The sequence below is a fragment of the Pagrus major genome, chromosome 22 (assembly GCF_040436345.1).
Source record: "Pagrus major chromosome 22, Pma_NU_1.0".
In the NCBI taxonomy this organism is placed as follows: domain Eukaryota; kingdom Metazoa; phylum Chordata; class Actinopteri; order Spariformes; family Sparidae; genus Pagrus; species Pagrus major.
The window spans coordinates 25,122,971-25,143,834 of NC_133236.1; the positions used below are offsets into that span (position 1 = coordinate 25,122,971).

The window sequence follows — 20,864 nt, forward strand, 5'->3', positions numbered from 1 at the left end:
GCTCACAACTACAAAACACATAATAATCAAAACTCACCAAATACGATCTATTTTCGTAGGGTTAAAAAACATGTATATTATTGATGGGTTAAATGGGGAGATTACATTTCACTATACACTATAAATTGAACTTGAACCATTGTACGCACTCTATCATAAATAATTCTGTAATGAGGCATTCACATACACTATTTACAGATATATACAGCACCTGTTGTCATGCAAGAACAATGAGTGGCAACAGTGCGTTGGAAAGTTATTCAGCTTTACATAACACGCGCTTTTTTTCCCAGAGCGCGTACAATTATATGTTTAGCTGCATACGCTCCCTGTGGTGTTTCACAACATTTACTACAAATAGAAATAACTATAAACAACCAAGGAGAATGACTTGTGTTTGTCTGTCTGACAGACAACTTCGTAAACAAGATTAAACCTGGCCCGAGCAGTAAAGTAGAGCTGGATCGTGGCTGTTAAGTGCCTGGTTGTGTTAGAGTTTCTTGAGTTGGGGAGAGGAATGTACTCGAGGCAGAGGAATGTGAAGAGGAAGAGGCAGTTAATCCAAATGTTTATCCGCTGTCACCTGTGACAGCACAATGACTCGCACAGATGTGTGGAAATACGCGTGTGTGTATGAGATAATGCTTTCTTAAGAAGCAGCTACCAACTCCGCTGAGGATGTCGCTGAGACACAAAAGCCTTTTCAAACTGTCAAGATAGAACTACAACTCTGTCTCGGGCTGTTTTCACTGTCTGACATGTATGATTGAAGGACAGCTGTGCTCCCAGATATACTCACTTAATGGCTTCCTCCGTGGACTGCGTATAGTCTCATTAACCTTATACTCTGCATGTTGGCTTTAAGGAAATTGAATCATGGTGTGTATGTAGTAGATTTACACTGTGATGCAGAGCTGAGGAAAATGAGAAATGAACGTGGGTTGCAGGTAATGCTTTGTATTATCTTCATTTCCATAAAGGTCACAGATAGTGTATATGCGGCACACAATATTATATTAATTGCTGCACTTTTCCATGCCACTACTAAATTATATACAATGTGACTGATAGGCAGTGCCGTGCAGAATAAGAATATACAGAATATAAGAAGGAATACAGAATGCTCAGCAGTGTTTGTGAGAAATCGTGAGAGCGTTGACATGATTGTAATATTGGTATCTGACACGCGTCAGAAATAGGATTCTCTGCCTGCCGACATTGATTTCAAAGGCGTGGAGAGAGATCATGTCAAGGAGGCGTGTGTCACTCGTCTCCCCCCTCACTGTGCAGCTCGGCAGGCATCACAGTGTTTTGCACATTCAATTTCCTGTGTTTAAATCTGACACGCAGGTTTTGTTTTCGTTTTCCCCTTTACCAAACTGAATATGATAATGTCACTTGGGAATTGCGAGATGAAAAGATTTCCATGGTGCCGTCAGCTTTTTTTTCTGTTTTTTTTTTTTTTTTTGCTGAGGAGATGAATTGAACAGTAGGCACAGGGTTTGGAACCAATACAGCATGCATTATAATGAAATCATCTCCCTTTTTTCCATTCAGAGAAGCTAGGCTTTAAAAATGGAGTTTGCAAACCATATTGGATTAGAAATGGTGGATATTTTGTTAGGTATCTTTCCAATTTCACAGTGTGTGTGTCTGCATTTGAGTTTGTGTGAGTGTGTGCTATGAACCTGCTTGAATGCTGCAGGTTCGAGGCTTTAGTCTTCGAAAAAACAAACATATTCAGCTTTATCTGTTTAGTTCTCAGTTCGACCCTTCTCCAGAATCGAAGCTAAACTCTCGGCTGATGTGTTCGAAGAACAGGTCGACCAGTTTGAGAACGCTTTCATGACAACCCTGATACCAAGGTGACCCATCTAGATGAGCAAGAAATATAATCTCAATTTTTAAAGGGAATACAATTTTTTTCTTGTTATACAATGATGTAAAATGACAAACTAAATGAATCTTCAAGTGTGCGAAGGCAGAGCAGGCACGAGTATCACGGTCACATTTCCAGTACATTACGTGGAGATGTATCACAGCGATTTACAGCCCAAAGTGAGGACGCTGAAAAGAAGTTAAAACACTTGAAAAATCTATAAAAAAAATCCATAAAATCCTGTCTTTGGGATTACATCTCAGAAATCGCATCAATATGACAAGCAGAGCCATAACCTGCAGTAAATGTTGCTGCAGACTTGCTGTAGGAACAAGTGTACAAATGTCACTCTTGTTCTCATCAAATGGATTATCTCTTCACAGCTTTGAAGAAGGGGCGATTCTGGATCACTCCGGACCCTTACCACAACGACGACAACATCCAGATTGGACGTGAGGTCAAGATATCTTGCCAGGTACAGTAAGCACACACATGGGTAACATTTTATAATAACCATCATTAATAAACGGTAAATTACAGTTAATTAAACTTTAGACTATTAAACTAGTTAATAGTAATTTCACTGGTAACAAACAATAAAATACTTTATGAATATTACATGTATGCTTAACATAGAAAGTAATAGTTACTTATCAGTGCAACACAAATAACAACATACTGAATGTCCCAGGTGGAGGCGACCCCACCAGAGGAGCTGACTTTCAGCTGGCTGAAGAACGGCCGTGCCCTGCGGAGCTCGGAGCGTATGGTCATCACCCAGACGGACCCCGACATCTCGCCCGGGACCACCAACCTGGACATCATAGACCTCAAGTTCACTGACTTCGGCACGTACACCTGTGTGGCTGCGCTGAAGGGTGGAGGCATCCCCGAGATCAGCATTGACGTCAACATCTCTTCCACAACTGGTGAGCCTCACACCCCTTTGTGTCAGTGACGCATCTACACACCTCCCCCGACACATTCGACTCACACATGCACACAACGAGTGAAAGACGTTGCTTCACTTTAGACTTACGCAAATGATTGAGAAGATCATTGAAGGAAATTTACATAGGCAAAGCAAAGAAAAAAAAGATCATGGCAGTGTTTTTTGAACTGTAAGGCTTGGGACGTCAACCTTTTTAAGGAAAAATCTTTGTCTTGTTTTTGTAGATTCTTTTAAATCAGTTTTGATATCAATTTCATCTTATTGTGTCAGGTTGTCCAAACCATTTAACAACAACACAACAAGTCTCTACGCATAAATTATGCAAATGTGTGATGTGGTGTTGTAGCGTGATGTCACAAAGTGAACAAAGGCGAGACCACTGACGGAGCGTTTCAGGAGCAGTGTTTTCTGTGGGAGAGAGGAGCTTCTGTTGGTGCAGACTTGGACCTTTTTAACTTTCAACATCTTTCACATGCACAAGAACAAAAAAAAACAAAAAGCAGAACAGGTCTCCGTTAATGTTCAGCTTGGTTTGCATCTCTTCATAGGTCTTTGAGGTTTATGTAGTATAATTAAACTTTGTATGTTTAGAATAGAGTTGACCCAGATTTCAGCAGTTAAGTACAGTGATGGTAGCAATAATGTTAGATAAGACCAGGTTGTAAGAAAAGCAAATTTTCCTTTTAATGATCAGTTCACCCTGAACACACCCTTTCACACTTATCTCTTATGGTATAAAGCACTGCAGAGATTTTTGGTTTATCTGCTCAAAGTCTTCAAAAATCTGCTGATGAGAATTCTGCACCTCAACACCAAGACAGTGAATCTGGTTTTCCTTTTCATAAAATTTGCCGTTTTTAAAAATGTTTCTACCTGTCATGAAATAGTTGAATAATAAAATAAAATTACAATTGACAGTGAGGTCTGTGGATAATCCAGACTAACCATTTTTTGCAAAGAAGTACTTTATTTTTGTCTGCTTTCTTAGCGCTTTAGTAGCAAAAACTCAATTCACCGCCATTGTGCTGGTAAGCATCAAAGGCTTCAAAAACTCAAAATATCAAAACTTAAGCAGATATAAGCAAAACTATCTGGCAGATTTATTTGCGTGTGTGTGATTTGGGTGAAGTGACCCTTTAAGCCCTCTCCCTGGAACGTCTCCGCAGGATTAGAAAGCTTGTATGTCTTCTTTAGACTGTTGTTGAGTGCCTGACTAAACTCCAGTAATCTGTCCCAGGCTGAGAGATGTTCAAGAACCACTGTCTGCTCCTGCAATTTCTAGTTACAGACAATTGCATCACAGCACCAACACCATCGCTCGATCTCTGTGAACCAAAGCTGACTCCATCAGTCCGACTAATCAGAGACTAAACATCCATTGTCCCGCCATCTAATTGGCTGCTTCCACCACTAACGTTTGTATACATGTGTACAGCATGTTAATAACACAACATACCAGTCCACCTTGTCTTCTGAGCTGCATCATTTTAGTTTCAATCATGGCATGTCGAGCAGTCTCCTTGAAACAGAGCGGCGTTACAGCAGCCGTTCGATGCGTCTTCTAGATACTCTGCTGCTCTATTGTACCAGTCATTCGAAAAGGCGGTGAGACGTAGGTGCTCAGATAATAAAATCAGTGTTTGATCTCTGAAAGACAAAATATGCTGTCAAACGTGTTTTTCTGTGTATTGTTTCAGATTTTAACATCAATCAGCCCTCTGTCTGTCAGATTTTTTAAGAAAGAAGCCTGGAACGTCTTCACAGGCAACAAAAGGGAGCCCGACTTTAAGAGGATTGCTACATTTAGCACATTTAGTACAGTTAACAATACGTTTTGTACTTCCTGCAGGTGGTACAATAACGAGGAAATGCAATGGTTAGAGAGACAAAGTGAAAACACTTGTCTTTATCTGTAATCTCCAGTGTAAGGTCAATCAATGAGCAGCAAATGCGTGGTAATGCCCCGGTGTCACCACACATTACTTCATCGCCTGTCAGCTTTACAGAGGGGTGTGACTCAATCGACTCCACGCCTGCAGAGAGCAGCAGCAGTTGGGAGTCTCCTGCTTGCCGCTCACTCATCCCAGATTTCCAGATGTTCCATGTGGGGGATTCCCATGGGCTGGTGTTGCCAGTGGCGCAGGAGAAATCTGTTTTTGCTTTGAATGTACCGGCGTGTGTTTGGAACTGATAAGTGACATGTGGGCTTGAGAGATATTTCGCAACTTGTGTTTGAGTTCATAGCCAGCTTTATTTCCCCTTTCTAACTCTCATGCATGCGTGCACACACATCGTCAGGCGCATTTACACACTCGCGCACCCTTACCTCCTCCTCGCCGTCTTGTGCTTTTTTTTCCTATGGCACACACACCTCGCTGCCACTCACAGCGTGAACATGAAAGCGGTGTGTCGACCTTCGGTGCATAATTATTGTTAGATAATCCTTTGATAATCCCTGCGCTATAAAACAGTGGGATCAATCGCACCTGCCAAGATTGTTTCCTCATTATCTTTTAAGTAGTGCAGTCTCTTCTTTTGGAGTGCCTGGGCGATGCCAATGCGTTAACACACACCCTTTAATGTGTAAAAAAAATACGGCTGTCTGAGTGAGGAAATAACCGAGGAAATGACTGACTCTATTGTGATCATATGAAATGAAAGGTTTCCTTAAGGCTTAGATGTGATTGCTTCTTAAGCTTTCATTGTTCCAGTCAGATGTGCGGGTATGAAATATTATGAAAGTGTTGCATTGTCATAGAGCTGTTTCTGTCATAGGAAATAATATATTGAATTTTGCTTCTGCCAGTTGCAATTCTCGCTGCTTTACCTGGATGTGACTGGGCTGTTTTTCTGGAGAATGCCTGTTCTGTGTGCCATTTCTCTCACTCAGGTTTATGCCATGAATCAGAAAAGTATCTACACTGAGCAGCACAGTACTGCAGCTGTGTACAAAAGCGCCTTGTGCCTCTGCCTTGCCATGTGCCTGCAGCCTGTTTTGGGGTGAATAAGCCCTGTTTTTGTTCCTCTGCCTGTACTCCTGAAGGGAGCGAGCCCGAGCTGCAATTAGAAGTCTTAATAAAAGCGTTTAGAGGAGATTACGCTGCAGGTCTGCCAGGGTTTCGTGCTGGGGAAGTGGTTGGAAAGCGATTGAGCCTAAAGTGTCTCTAGTCTGAACAGTTTGGAGCATGCTGGCTGTTCCAGCATTGGCTCCAGTTCCAGATTCCAAACCAAGGCTTTGCCCCAGCCCGCAGCACGACTTTATAAAAGAGAATATTTATTACCCTTCATTCTTTCAACTTTTGATGAACACTGAATCCAACAGCCTTCATGATTTCTGCCCTTTTGCAAAACAGCACTTATATTTACTCTCTTTACACGCTCATTAAATAAGCATCTTCTTTTCTCGTCAGGACTCCCAGAGATTGCGGGGCTAATGCTTATTTATGAGCGTGGTCAGGAAACGAGGACACAGACCTCCCCTTTGGATACTGTCAGGATTAAGAACCAAAAGACACAGGAAGAGCTGAAAAGAGTTACGAGCATTAGTGTAAAACATTAAACATCCCATAAACTTCTAACAGGGAGCAGCTGATTAATCCTCTCGTCAGTCCGCGTGTTAAATGTGTGTTTAGTGGGTGTGTCTTGCTGGATTATCGTCAGATGCTGTGATTAGTGACTGAAATGTTATTTGGCTTCCAGTGGTAACTGTCAGGGGCCACAAAGGGGGCATACTTCACACAGCAGGACCCGGTGTGAGGCAGGAGGTCTGGGTTTAAAGTTTTCATGAATTGTTTTATTACACTTGTCTTGCTCTACATCTCGCCTATCCGCCATAATCAGGCTCAACAATGGCACGGGAGTTGTTTTGTGCCTTGGGTGTATGAAAAGGACATTGCTGCCCTTGTGTTTCTGGGGACCGGGCCTCTTGAATTACTGGACAAAAACACAACTTAATAACTAAAAGAAATTGATTTTGGGTGGAACTGGCCGCCATTCTGGACAGAGTCAGTAGACTGATAGCTCCACTGGTGTCGGTCGCCCCGCCTGGTGCCCCCATGTTAGAAAAAACGCTGCCAAAGTGCCCTCTGCGATGCCCCTATGGTAGATAAAACATGATTAAGTTCCCTCTAGGATGCCGACTCAGTGGACAAAACCTGGTAGCCGCTAAATGGGAACTTAAAAGTAGGCAGTTTCAGAGACTACAGCAACCGATGCAGACTCTGAACATTATGTGTGCATAACTGCTTACATTTTTATTTTGACAATATTAGTATTTTACCACAGAAATGCTCCTCAAACATCCTGAGTTCGCCTCTGGCCCTGCTCCTGGAACTACCACCGGGACCTTCTCAGAGATAACATTTTAATATTATAGTTATTACAGATGGATTTGTGACCTTTAAATCCAGTTCCTTACACTGATTCCCAGAGCTGATACCTGCTTATTGCATTTGCTGTTTTATTACTATATACAGTACACTGGATTCTACCATTCAAGAAAACATTGCTGTCTTTTAAACAGCTGTGGTGAGAATTGTCTCCGTTGATACATGTTAGCAGCAGCACACGTCAGTAGCTCATCCTCACTCTGATTTGATGAAAGTAAGTGTTAGGATTGAAAGTCACCCCTCTCTTCTCGTGAGGGAGATAAATCCTTTCATGATGAGCCCCTCAATTAGCATCCCGCTCACACCTGAAACTCTGGCACCACCCAGTGTTTCTGTCAATCTCAAGAATCACTGCAGTTAATGAATTAAGCAAATCAATTAAGTGCTCAGTTGATTAAAAAATGAGCTGGTTTAATAAACACAAAGTACAGGCTCTTTTTTTTCTTTCCTCAATTGAACTTGAGTCATCGGAAGAATGCAGCAGGCCCGCCCGTGTCTGTCTATCCTCCTTTTAAACGTCCCGTTGTCTGTTTGACTCTGATTCGTCATGAGGTGCCATCATCCGAGTGACCATACCACATGTGACTCTAATAGGGACGGCATGACCGCTGGCTGTTGACTGGACTGATGTGCTTGTTTCAGCAGCGGATTCACTGACCTCGATAAACAGAGACCTGGTCTGCATCCTGACTCACCTAGAGGGTGCAGGAGTTCAACTGCTGTTTGGTCACTGTGGGTGGAAACAAGTTGTTTGCTTCTTTTTTTCCTTCAGGTTCGGACATGGGGCGTTTTCACAGAATGTTGTTCTTTATTGGTCAAATGTCGGTTCGCTTTTTGGGATTGTGTTTGTGCAGCAGAAAAATCCAGCTGGTCAAACAACTGCCTGAATACACATTGAAGAATATGAGAAAAACAAACTTCTGTAAGCAGTGTATCTTGCTTTTGCAATGTGTCAGGTTTTCACTTTGTGGAAAGAAATCTGGAAAAAAAAGTTTATCTTGACCATTTGCTTCATCCTATCTATGTCACTTTTGCTAGACCTGTCAAGCTTTCCAATTCCACACGGTATGTGGTTGACAGTAACAGAGGTGGATTTACCGCTCAAAATCCTTAGTGGTTGTCACACAAATGCTACTTGATTTCAAGCAGTCGAAGATAAAATCAGGCTTCTCGTTTACAGCTTACAACTATTGATTTTGCTGGCTGCAAATCATTGTAAAGCACTTTGGATAAAAGTGCAATATAAATGTCGCCTTTTCACATGTATTTATCCATTTAAAAAAGTATAATTGTAATGTAATCATAGATTGATAGTATAATATTAATATGTTAATTCTATAATGTTAGTATATTTATTAGAATGTCATATAACAGTTTACTACATGGCCTAATATAAGAATAATATTCATTCCAGTTGGACAATACAGCAGTTTAAGAAATGTATACCCAGATGTATACATTTTATGGGTTTACCTAGGTATATTAGGTGCCAAGGAAGGAATCCTTGGCACCTAATATACCTAAGTAGCTGGTCAGAACTTACTCAGACCTGTGCTCATCTTATCCATATTGCCTTCTGCTTTGGCTGAAATAACCCTGACCAGCAGGTATACTGGTATCTATGGGCTCAAAGGGCTGCTCTCTCTCCTCTCTGCTGCCAGTTCCTTTAAAATCACTAGGCTCAGATGATTGACTGGTAATGGCACCAAATGAATCATTTATAACTTTAAAAAAACATTTGGCCACATCAGTCTCAAGGGACTTCAACCTCTTCTTTCTTCTCCGCAGTTTTTTTTCTTTTCTCCTTTTGTTTGTCCGTCTCTCCACTATTTATCCAATTGTTTTAAATTGATCCACCTAACAGAGATGGGAAAGGAGCAGGGCCCAGGTCAAGTTGGAATGGACCAAAAGTAATAGTTTTTGAGATAGGAGCTCACAGATGTGATACCCAGCTACAGGCACATCACTCAGCTAGTCAGCCACACAGCACTTGGTTATTTTTATTCAAGCGGGGGCTCGGTTTATGAAAAATATTTATATTTCGATGCATCTGCCCCAGTTGTCAAACAGCCCACCCGGTGCTCCAGATGGCCGGTCCGTCATTGGTTATAATGTATGTCTCACCTCTGATATCAGCTAATGTGGTCCCGGGTGATTTGTTGTCCACCACAGAAAGACAACTCTGACTATACTTGATAGTAGAATTGAAACACAGAGAAAAAAAAAGACATGAATTACTACATTGAAAAGACGGCCCAGTCCATTCACTGGAATGGGTAATGACAAAAATAATGTGAGTCTTTGAGAATATCTTAAAATTAAATATCTCTGATCACTGAGATGCTAAATTAAGTCAGGAACTGCAAACTGAACTAAAATAATGATATCTGAGAGCAGTAGATCCCAGCATTTGATTAATAAGCCAATAAAGGTCCGGAAACAGGCCCAGTGAGCTGTGAACTGGGATGAACTGGGACCTAACAGCTGTCCCAAAGCTGGTACACTGTCCTGGGAAATCTGCCATATGACAACAGTAGATGCCACGGCCATGCCACTTCTAGAATGATAGGCACATAACCACCTGGCAGCACTTGTCAGCACAACACCTGTGATGTTTCTGGGGGAGACTGTAAATGCTGAAACTGCCAGTGTAAAACAACACTGGAGTCTGTAAACACAAACATTTATGGAGGTCTGGGAAATCAAAGGGTGGCAGGCAGAAGCGTAGTGGTAGTTGCAGTTGTAGGTATATTGTGGAGCACATAAAATATGTTAATAAGACTTGACAACTCAGCACATTATGCCCAGCGTACCTGCATCTAGCCTCAACGGCACCACCTGAAGAGATGCTTTATAGAGGTGGCCATCTGGGAAATCACCTCCCTGTCCAGCTGGGATGGAAAATCTGGGAGGGAAACATGAATAAGAAACACACTTCCCTCCCTCATTAACTACTGCCGAAGTCCCTTGAGCGATGTACATAAACTCTGGTCCTTCCAGGGGAGGTGCTCAGTACTTAGCAGCAGAAAGAGTGGTGGTACTGGAGGCGTGTATTTGTGTGTTTCTAAAACAGTGGCATGTGGCCATTAATTTTACCCTGCGTGGTTGGTTAAATGTTAAGAAACATAATGGCACCATTACAGAGAGCAGTGTGGCCACAAATTCAACTGCAACCCATGAGAGCTTTGGTATTGAAAGCCACATGAATTCATGAGGCGTTTGTGTGATTGATCGCAAGATAAGTTATAAGATCTCAGGGGAACGGCTTAGAGCTCAAAAACACACACGCAGTACTATGTCAATGTGTTCAGCAGTGTGTCGCTGCAGTCTATCACTGCACTAAGCCAATTTTAACACATCTGTGGATATTTATTACACTTCAACAACTCTGGGTATGGATGCAGCTCTCTCTCACACACACACAAACACACACAGATTCACAAATATGTTCACAGTGGACCTCTGGGACTCTTCTCTCAGTCCCCAGAGGACCAGGACTCAGAGGAGCAGAGAGTCCTGTCACATTGTGACCAATTCATTGGCCTCAAGCTGTCTAAACACGCACTCTCACACATACAGACGCACACTCTGCAGGAGTTGCAGTAGTAGAGAGAGTGCTGTGTTGCCATGGTGATGGGGAGTGATGTCACAGCACTTACCCGAAAAGGGGGCAGCGGGAATGTTGTTTATTCTCAAAAACACCACTCTGGCTCCCATCGCTGTAAGAAAATGCAAAGTGCCAGATATTTCCACGTTTTGCAGTCGGCTCGCATTGCACTGAAAGGCTCCAGCAATCAGCCTCCATACTTGGAGGATCATTCCAACTGAGACCCAAGAGATGTGCAGCACTACTGAGGCCAAACAAGAAGGTCCAGTCCCTAATTTAAACCCACAATACACACACACACATACACGCTGTGCTTTCAGTCAACAACAACGCGAAGCATTTCCATTGAGGAACTGAGGCAGGATCACAGCATGGTGTCACCCGTGGGCGAGAAGAGAAACACTCAGCTACACACACATGCACATGCAGACATAAAACCACATAAGCGCACACTATACAAGCATACGCACACAGCGGGCATGCCCTGCAGGCATCACTGGCATTTGGATGGCTTTGGCACAATGAGAGCACAGTGAAGACCAGTAGCGGGCTCTCTGCCACGCTGAGCATCTCAGTGGTCAGTCTCACACACAGAGGCAGGGTGTTCGCTTAGAAAGAGGGAGCAGGAGGAAGAATAAGATACAGAGTGAGCAAGGGAGAGCGATATGTGTCTGCGTGTATGTATGGCTGTTTTCATTTCCATGATGGTGCAGAGAGAGACAATGGCAGCTGATAGCTATTATTTGTGCTGCCAAACCCAATAGGCAGACATCTGTAATTGCCTAATCCGAGCTGTGGAGAGGCCAGGTGTAATGATGGCAACTCAGTGAATACACCTCTCCTCCACTTGCTAATGGATGCTTGCTGCTGCTCTCCTCCTATGCCGCTGCTGTCAATTCACCATTTTAATGTTCGGACCCAAGGAAACGTCCGGAAAAGTGGAGAAAATATGCTGCGGAAAGAAATATGTCAGCTCTTGACACCTGGCTGCCTCAGCGGAGACATTGTGTGAATACCAATCAGTAACTGTATGAGAGTGAAATGAGCGTCTGCTGTCATTGTCTCTGCAGAGATCATTTTTGCTGCTCCTTTGCTGCCAAACAGCATTGCCAAGACTTATCTGTGAATGACCAGTCTTCATTAGCCAGTGCTAATGACACCAACATGTTTATGCAGTACTTACACAATATAATATAGATGACTGTTGAAGTTGCCAATTAGCAGCTTTACTGCTTAATAGCTGAGAAGGCAGGAATAATACAACTATTAATACAAGTACTAATCAGTACAGTATTTCATAAATGGACTAGAATTGGGTTAGCGCTGCCATGATTGATATTTTCAGATTAACAGTGGATCAAATGTTTGTTTGAAAGGATGTCCACCGTGAAGACTAAATCCCAACTAATTATTGCCCAACTACAGCATTTTAGTGTCTTTCAGCACATTGCTTTGGTTTTACAGCCCACAACTTCAAAGTTACGTTTCACTCTCACTCTTATCAGCATAGTTTACAGAAGCAAAAGCAGCTTTACTTAAAATAGCTTTGAGAAACCTAATCCGCACTACCTGCTCAGAACTAAACTGCAGACAGACAAAGTTAGCAACTAGTTAGTGACTCCACAGTTCTTTGTCAGAGCTGGAGAAAGGTTGATTATCACTCCGGTTTAGGGGGGAAAAAATCGCTCTGGCTTGGTTGTATTTCTTTAAAACAATGCTGAAAGGAGAATGAATGCTGGACTTGATGGCCAGAAACACAACTTCAAATGAATGCTCATTTTGTAACGTATCTGCTGGATGTGTAAATAGGCCATTGACAAGTTGCCATATCAACCTAAAATGTTTTGGTCTGTGTTGTGTTTACACTCTGTTTCTGCTTGCCTCAAGTTGCCAAAAAACATAACAGATTGTAGACTCTCGGGAAAGAGTTTACTGAGACAATTCTGTGAAAGTGCCCCATTCAACTTTTTCAAATATTTAGACCCACTCTTACTTCTTCCTAAGAATTAATGTTCTCAATGCATAACCTGGGATCATCAGTGGTAGTAAATTTACAGTTGGTATTTTTTCATTTTTATAGGACCAGTGTGTAAGATTTAGTAGTGAGGCTGCAGATTGCAACCAGCTGGATACCTCTCCCCTCACCCTTCCCTCCCAAGCTTTTAGGAGAACTTAAATGGGTGCCAAAAAGTGTGAAAAGCCCTCTCGGAAGCAAGTGTTCGGTTGGTCCATTCTGGGCTGCTGTAGAAACATGGCGGTGCAACATGGCAGACTACTCACTCTAGATATAAAAGGCTCATTCTAAAGTAACGAAAATGCATTAATTCTTATTGTCAGGTGATTATACGCCAATGAAAACATGAGTGAGTTTGGGTTTAGCACAACCCTCGAACAAGGGCTGCATGTCGAGCTTTTCCTTGTTTTTTCTCATCTATAATTCACATCCAGTTTTCCACACAATAGTTCAGCGTTTCTGAGTAAGTTAGTACCTGTCGAGTCACTTTAAGGACAAAAAGATTAGCCGACGGTTGCAGAATTGAGCTGGCAGTGGGATTGTTACCTCTCATCCAGAAATGGGGTCAAAAGAAATATAGCTGGACTCTGTTTCGTTTTCTGGAGATTGCTGGTGATTTCATCACCATGAAACTTCAATGTGGCTTGACTTCATTCCAGCTGCAGCATTGTTTGGGCAGAATGACAGTGATTCGAAAATCATCAGGGAAGCGTGACACGGTTTCATCATTGCTGAGAAGATTTTCACTCCTCGACTCGCTGGCTGTAAACTATTTTTGGGAGCAGTGCTACAAAATAGTCTTGGTGTCTGCTGATGGTTTGGACTCACACAAAAATACAGGAACACACAAATACACACACAGCACTCTAGGAGCCGGTGCAATTTGCCAGGTTTACTAATTAAACAAATTTACTTGGCCAGCATGCTTGATGGGGAACCAGAGTGCCTGATACAACCTGCTAGTTTTCCTGCTTTCCAAACATAAAATAAATACACACAGAGGCACACACACATAGGCACACTCAAGGAAACCTGCAAACGTGTCCAGCAATTTGGCACATCGCACTTCTTTTATTATTCATTGTTCACTTTCAGCCAGGCTTTAAAATGTCTGTTAAACAAAGGCAAAATATTTATTGGGTCATATTTTCTAACACGGCCAGCAATAATGCTATATCACCTTTGGGAGGGTTCTGCTGTAAACGCTCTGAATTATATGACGCCGTGCTGAAATTGAGTAGCTGCATGAGGAGGAGTGCTGAGAAGTAAAGCACTGTAGAGAGTGATGGTAATGATGCAAGTGATTGTGGTGGTGCTCAGAATTATGAATGTCGTAATGATGGGTGGTGAAAGTCATCTTGGAAAAGTAGTATTGTGGTGAGGAAGTGATGAGAATGTGACAATGATGATGATAATGCTGTAATGCTGATGATTGTAATGGCAATGGTGACAAAGACAATGGCATCTTAGATCTGTTAGCATTATAGTTGCTTAGGAAGATTAGGCAGAATTTGTTTATTGTTAGGATTTATGGTGGATTCCAATACCTTCTTATTTAGTGACTTTTAGCCCTATTTCACTGCAGGAATTTTTCCAGGAACTTGTCCTTCCTTTTTAGGTTCCTTGGTGGTAACAGAGTAGTACTTTTTGATGGCCGAGGAACATATCAAAGAAGAGTTTATAGTGCTGACTTCACTGATTGATACAACACATTCCCGGGATCCATCAGTTATCTTCTAACGATGATTACGCCTCTGGGGGCAACAACTGATGTCTCTGGGTTGTCCATGTAGCCTGGATATCTGGGCCAAGATTTCCTCTTCCATGTACCATTGTCATTGATTAGAGTCTGATTAGCAACTTTAAATGCGAGAGAGGAGTTGAGAGATTACTTTTCAAATGCTAATGAAAAGCTAAGTCATCACATGATAGTCGATGGGTTCAGAGATTACATTTCCAGCCAATGCGTTCTGCCTCTTTTGCTCTCCAGGTCGACTCTTTACCTGCATGCACCCAACGCTTCCGATACCAAAAATCTTGTCTCTTGCCCACAGATTCTGCATTCATATGTTGATATCAGCTTAGATCAAACATGAAAATCGTTGCTTCTACAACGTCTGTACAGTAAGCAAGTAGAGGGTACTACTAGTGTCAGTATGGTGATGGTCGAATGTACGAAGTTAGGTTGCCATGCTAAAAACAGCGAGATAAAGAGAGAGAAGACGTGAGAGCGAGAGAGATAGGGAAATGGAGCAGCAATCAATGTAACAACTGAATCAAGCACTTTCAGTTAACAGATAGACAGTTAGCTTAGCTTAGCATCCAAACTGGAAGCAGTGGGTAACAGCAAGATTGTCTGACTTAAGTTCCTGGTTTCGATCCCGTGTTTATTTCCTGTGGCTCCTCAGTACCTGGAAACTTTTGGTCGGAAAGAGCTATTGTTGATTTTTTACTTTGACTGTTATAGTCACAAAGTGCATCTGCTTGTCAGCTCTTCATTGCATTGTTCATTGTTTGCCATTGCTTGATTGCATTGAACTTCCTTACCGCTGCCCTCCATGATGATTTGACTAAAAGTACATGCTCCGATTGTCCAGTCCCAGCTGTTAGCCATTGCCGCTGCTAATGTCCGCATGGTCCTTCCATACAAGCTGTGTATGTGGCTGAGACTCAGCTTCATTGCCATTGCAACTTGGATGCTCCTTTCGCTTCACCCCATACCCTCCACGCCACTTCTTCCCCCAGTCGACCATTTCCTCTTACCCCGCCTGCTGACTTTCTAGAGCCCCATATCAGTCCCTCCTCTGTTTTTCTCTTTCTTAGTTCCCCCCAACCTGACAGTACCCCGGGGCAAGTCCCCTCTGGTGGCCCGCGAGGGTGACACAGTGGAGCTGGAGTGCCTTGTTTCAGGGAAGCCCAAGCCCATCATCCTGTGGTCGCGTGCCGATAAGGAGGCGCCAATGCCGGATGGCAGCATGCAGATGGAGAGCTACGATGGCGTGCTGCGTATTGTTAATGTGTCCAGGGAGATGACGGGCTCGTACCGCTGCCAGACCAGCCAGTATAATGGCTTCAACGTGAAGCCCCGGGAGGCCGTGGTGGAGCTGATCGTACAATGTGAGTAGACAGACTGTGGGTATTTTTGTCTCTGTATATATACATGTTGCACTGTCGTGGTATAACTTGTAGCAGTGATATAGTATGTGTATATCGATGTATGGTGCATCATTGTTTCTGTGATGTTCTTTCTTCATATGCAGAGTAATTAATTTTTATGTGTTCTGGTCCAGTGTGACCAAAATTCTCCCATTTCTTTTCCTCCACGCCCATCCAATTTCCTTCTGAAGGCTGTAAAATTAGTCCAATCCCCTGGTACCCTCAGTCAGGTCTGAGAGGGAAACAGCTCCGACTCCACCTCTTACACTAAGGGGAGGCCTTTATCTGCTGAGTGTGAACTGAGCAGAACTAATATTAACAGAGGCACAAAGCTCTATATACTGATGTCCACACTTATTAGTGTGTGTGTGCGTCAGAGAAGACCTAAAGACTGTGTGCCATATCCTCGGGACTAAGACCCCCTGCCACTGCCGCTCATTGAGAAGCCTCTTCCACTCCTTAAGATGTGACATTCAAAGATGGCTTAACGGCTAATTAGCGAGCGGCTAATTTATTCCCGCTAGTAATCATTTTGTATTCATTTATGGAGATTTGAATGGAAATTTTCGAATGAACGTCAGGGATTCAAAGCGTTGTCACTCATTCAAGAGCTGGGGATGTTTCTCCCTGCCGGAAAAAAGGGCCGGAAGATGGATAGGAAGGAAATGAAAGCAATCCATGTAGGATGCTCCCATTCTCTGGCAAGTGATTATAGGAAATGGATCAACTGAGTCTCTTAGCCACAGTTCCATTGTTCTTCTTGTGGCCTACTTAGTTAATCCATACGTTCTTCCATCTCAATTTACCCTAATCTAGAAAGAACCTGTGCAGCAGTACAGTATGTCACTTTGAAACTACTCTGACACAAATGGCAATTAACACGCTCCATGCTGACTGCCATTTTTTAAGTGTCTTCCCCATTGGACTTGCTATCCAGCAACTTACAAAGTGTGAACAATAAAACAGAATTATGGCCGCAGCCCAGCAGGGTTTTGATTCAAGCTGAACCTGACACACCCACGACCAATATTTTGATTGAAGAGGCACAAGAGCAGCCCCCGTTCTGTTCTTGCCGACAAGGATTAGCACACGATTCTGTCGCCAGTTTTTTTGTCCTCTTTGCTATGGCATTCACGTTTCAGCTTAGCCGTTACCCACTGTGCTGTGTTAAGAGAATTAATGAAGTTTTGATGCGCTTTGAAGAAGACTGTGTTACATTTTTTGGTTGAATTGATTATGATTATGCAGCGATGACAGGCCCATATCAAAGGTTAGTGGCTTTGCTACACACCAATGCTGACACTTAAAAGTAAACAAAAGGATTTGGACTCTAAGATGCCCTTCATTAATTAGCAACACTTGGAGGATATACTGCCTCTTGTAAAGAGGGTGTGTTGTGACAGAGACGAATTGTTTCAGTTACATTAAAATATCAACCAAATGTACAGTAGTCCACATGAAATATTAGCATACATATACATCCCACCCTCAGTCGCTTTAAAGGTGAAGAATGGATGATGCTGTTCCCTCTCAGCAGAGAGCAGTTTACTGCCACAAGCAGCAATAGGTCACAGTGATCTTACCCACCATTTGGGAAGCAGCAGGGGCACACACTGTAGTCTGTGTACTATTTTGTCTCAGAGCAGCACAATTAGAGTAGGAAAAAAGCAAATAAGCACAAACTGTCCAGTCGCTTTTTGGTCACCAGCTACAATTACGCAGCGATTGGGAAAATCTCTTACTTTTTTTCCCCCCTGCATTTGCAGGAACATCACTTGTTGCAGCTTCGTCTGCAAATCAGCAACAAATAACAAAAACAGATTATACATTTATTCGGCGTCTGCCCAGAATAAAAGGTCTTTTTGGGGTTAGTTCTTCAATGCTATATTTTTTTTAAAGAGACAGTGTACATGAATAAACATTCACACAAATGTAAATGCACCCGTAAAGTTCCCTTCGCCTGATGTTAATGGGTATCCCAGAATACGATTATTGGAACTATTATTAGAAATAAGATTATTTGAGAGTTGTTATTCTTCTAGAAGATTAAGAGCAGAATGTGTCCTCAAGTACATAAAACTATTCAAGACATTCAAAAATATATATGTCATTTATAATATGTAATTACTCTATGATGTTGGGCATGAAACACAAACATACATAGTAGATTATTTATTGCTATTTTTTTCCCAACTAACACATTATGGTAAAACTGCACTGCATGCAGCCCTGTCATGTTCAAGCCCCAGCACAGGCTGGTGTGCCAATGTCTGCGAGGCATGTAACCAAAGTGTCTCACTTATGGCTCTTTTCTCTGCTTTGCTGCCTATAGGCAGTGAATCAATTTTGCGACAGTAACTCGCATCTGTGAAGCGTGAAATTCTCTGCGTTGCACAAAAAGCCTGTATTTATTTGACAGTTGACACTATTATTGAATATTTAATTATTCTGACTTTGTCACAGTCGGTTATTTATCTAAATATTTATTTACATGCATTTACAGCACATACATGACCGCAGCACAAAGATAAAAATATATTTCATATCCTTCCCCCTGTGTGGTTGCAGTAGCTGTTTGACTGGTGAAAAAACAGCTCTATATTCCAACAGTAACCACTGTTATAGTAGAGTGTTTGGTCAGTAACCCATGTCTATTATCTCCCTGCTCGTGCAATAAAAGAGATAAGGAATGTTCTGGTATCCCTGCCCACTTTATCCAATCAAGAGAGAACTCCATAATGAGGAGAATCCTCCTGTTTGCTGCTATGTCTGGAGATTAGCTCTCCACGTTCATGTGGTGACGTAGAGAGGATGGAGGGGATTGCTAACTGCCACACAGACAGGAAGTTAGCTAAAACAACAACATACATCAACATAAAACACATCTTTTCACCCACTTATGTAATATAATATATATTTAATTGATAACTCCATTTGGAATAATTAGCTTGTTACATAATAATAAGCACGTCATGAAAACTGTACTCGGTGTTATAATGTAATGAACAAAATGAGACGAAATGTTTGTCAGATTGTTGTAGAAGAAGTCTATCTTTTTCTTCCGGGTCTGTCAGTCCTTCGTGCTGTATGTTACATCTGATAATCCATAAAGTGTTGGTATGTGTAGTGTTGGCAGATGTCAATCTAAACAACGTGACACATCTGGTACATCTGGTGCAGAAGTGAAGTTAAAAGACAAAGATGATATAGTCAAAACGCATATGATAATTTTTTTCATTTCTACTCCCTAGTCCGCACCAAAGTGGAGGGAATTTTTTACAATTTTCCTCTGTTGATGTGCATTATTCATGAAATACAGATAAAACAGTTTGCTGTAGTAAAGAAATTGTTAACAGTGAAATACAGCCACAAAGTATCTGTTTCCACATTGTTCATAAATGAGCTGCAGACATGTATTCACTGGCTCTGGGGTAAAGTAGAGGAGTAATGTGTAGAGGAGGAGGGAAGTCAAGATGTCTCATACCAAGGCCCCCTCAGTCAAATTTAATGAAGTGTTATCGCGAAGATGAGAAGACAGAAAAGGAATAAGAATAAGGACAGGTAAAAGAAATGTAAAACTGTCTCGTATATAGAATCAGAAATTGCTCTGTTGTCTGATATAACGGAGGAGAGAGGGAAAAAGACCTTCAGACTATAAATCCAGGTGGCCTTAGCTATCCGCTGAATGTACAATGAACACTAAAAAATTCCAAAACCTATGCAGCATAACGCATAACTCCCATGAATGTCCACAATGTTTTAATGGCCCGTTTATGGGCAAGATTTCTCTCTTTGGTCATCTTTTATCACCCCCAACACACACACACACACACCCACCCCCACCCTCCCCGTCTCAGTAACAGTGGACAGGGGTAACTTACAGCAAGTGATTGTTGTTAGTGACACTCAGATGGAGAAGACATGCCTCAGGAGGCAAAAGGGCAACGCGACTGAGACTCCAAGGCCTCAGGTGAAAGACTCATGCCATTAAATCTATTCCTTTTCTCAGATAGATCTGCCCTGGCATGCAGTTGCATCACTGGATGACAAACGCGGTACAAGCCACCAAGTGGAGCATGTCAGTTCACTCCTGATAAGTCTCTTCCTTTCAGCGCAAGTATTCCGAGAATGTAATTATTTCTCATCATGTAGTATTATTTTAATAAAGCACCTCTCTCGCACCACAGATCTTGATGTCGTACAGCACTTTCATCTGTTCGCCATCTTCAAAGCGGAGCACATAATGAATAGAGTTTTTAGGGCTTTGGTGTTGATAAATCAATCATTCTGCCATGTTCTCACTTCAGAGCCAGTTCTGTTCCTCGTCAGACTCTAGTTACTTATTCATAGTTGGCATCAAAGCCCGAGTTTTAAAAAGCACAAACAAATCCGTACTTGAGTTGTTAGTCTGCTTAGACTCAATTTGAGTATATTGGGAAAATGTGTCCACCATGTGTACACATCAATGCACACTGTTGACTCTGGTGCGTTCGCCAAACACGCAGACCTTTGCCCGTCTTTTTTCTCAGCTTGAGAATTTACTTTATTAACACAATCCGACCCCGCTTTTGTTGTTTGCTCAGTGCGAGCGTCGGTATGCCCCCGCCCCTCTTTCTCTTGGCCTGTCTCATGGTGTGTAAGCACAAGCCAATCCCTCTGAGATGCTTTTTCTCGCCTGCATTTCCAGGTCCCAGCGTGAGCCACCCGCCTTTGGTGGTGAGCCATGTGCAAAGCCGCGTTTAGTAACTTGATCAAGGGACCGAGGTACAGTCCTCTGAAGCAAAGAGCATTAGAGGCGTGAAGGAACGACTCTGGCAAGTCAACAGCTTTGATATGTAAAAACCTGCATCTGTTGGCTGGCAGAGGCA

General features: G+C 42.4%; 1 protein-coding gene across 7 annotated transcripts in view; it reads left to right on the forward strand.

Moving 5' to 3' along the window:
- LOC141018075 (MAM domain-containing glycosylphosphatidylinositol anchor protein 2-like) overlaps positions 1–20,864 on the forward strand; it is a 253,791-nt gene that overhangs the window by 179,388 nt on the left and 53,539 nt on the right. For 5 of the 7 annotated variants that reach the window (XM_073492947.1, XM_073492949.1, XM_073492951.1 and 2 more), the window contains 3 exons: positions 2,263–2,354; positions 2,571–2,808; positions 15,637–15,957. In XM_073492947.1, the coding sequence (XP_073349048.1) occupies positions 2,263–2,354; positions 2,571–2,808; positions 15,637–15,957 (651 nt within the window). The remainder of the gene's footprint in view (positions 1–2,262; positions 2,355–2,570; positions 2,809–15,636; positions 15,958–20,864) is intronic. The other 2 variants (XM_073492948.1, XM_073492953.1) reach the window with 2 other exon arrangements.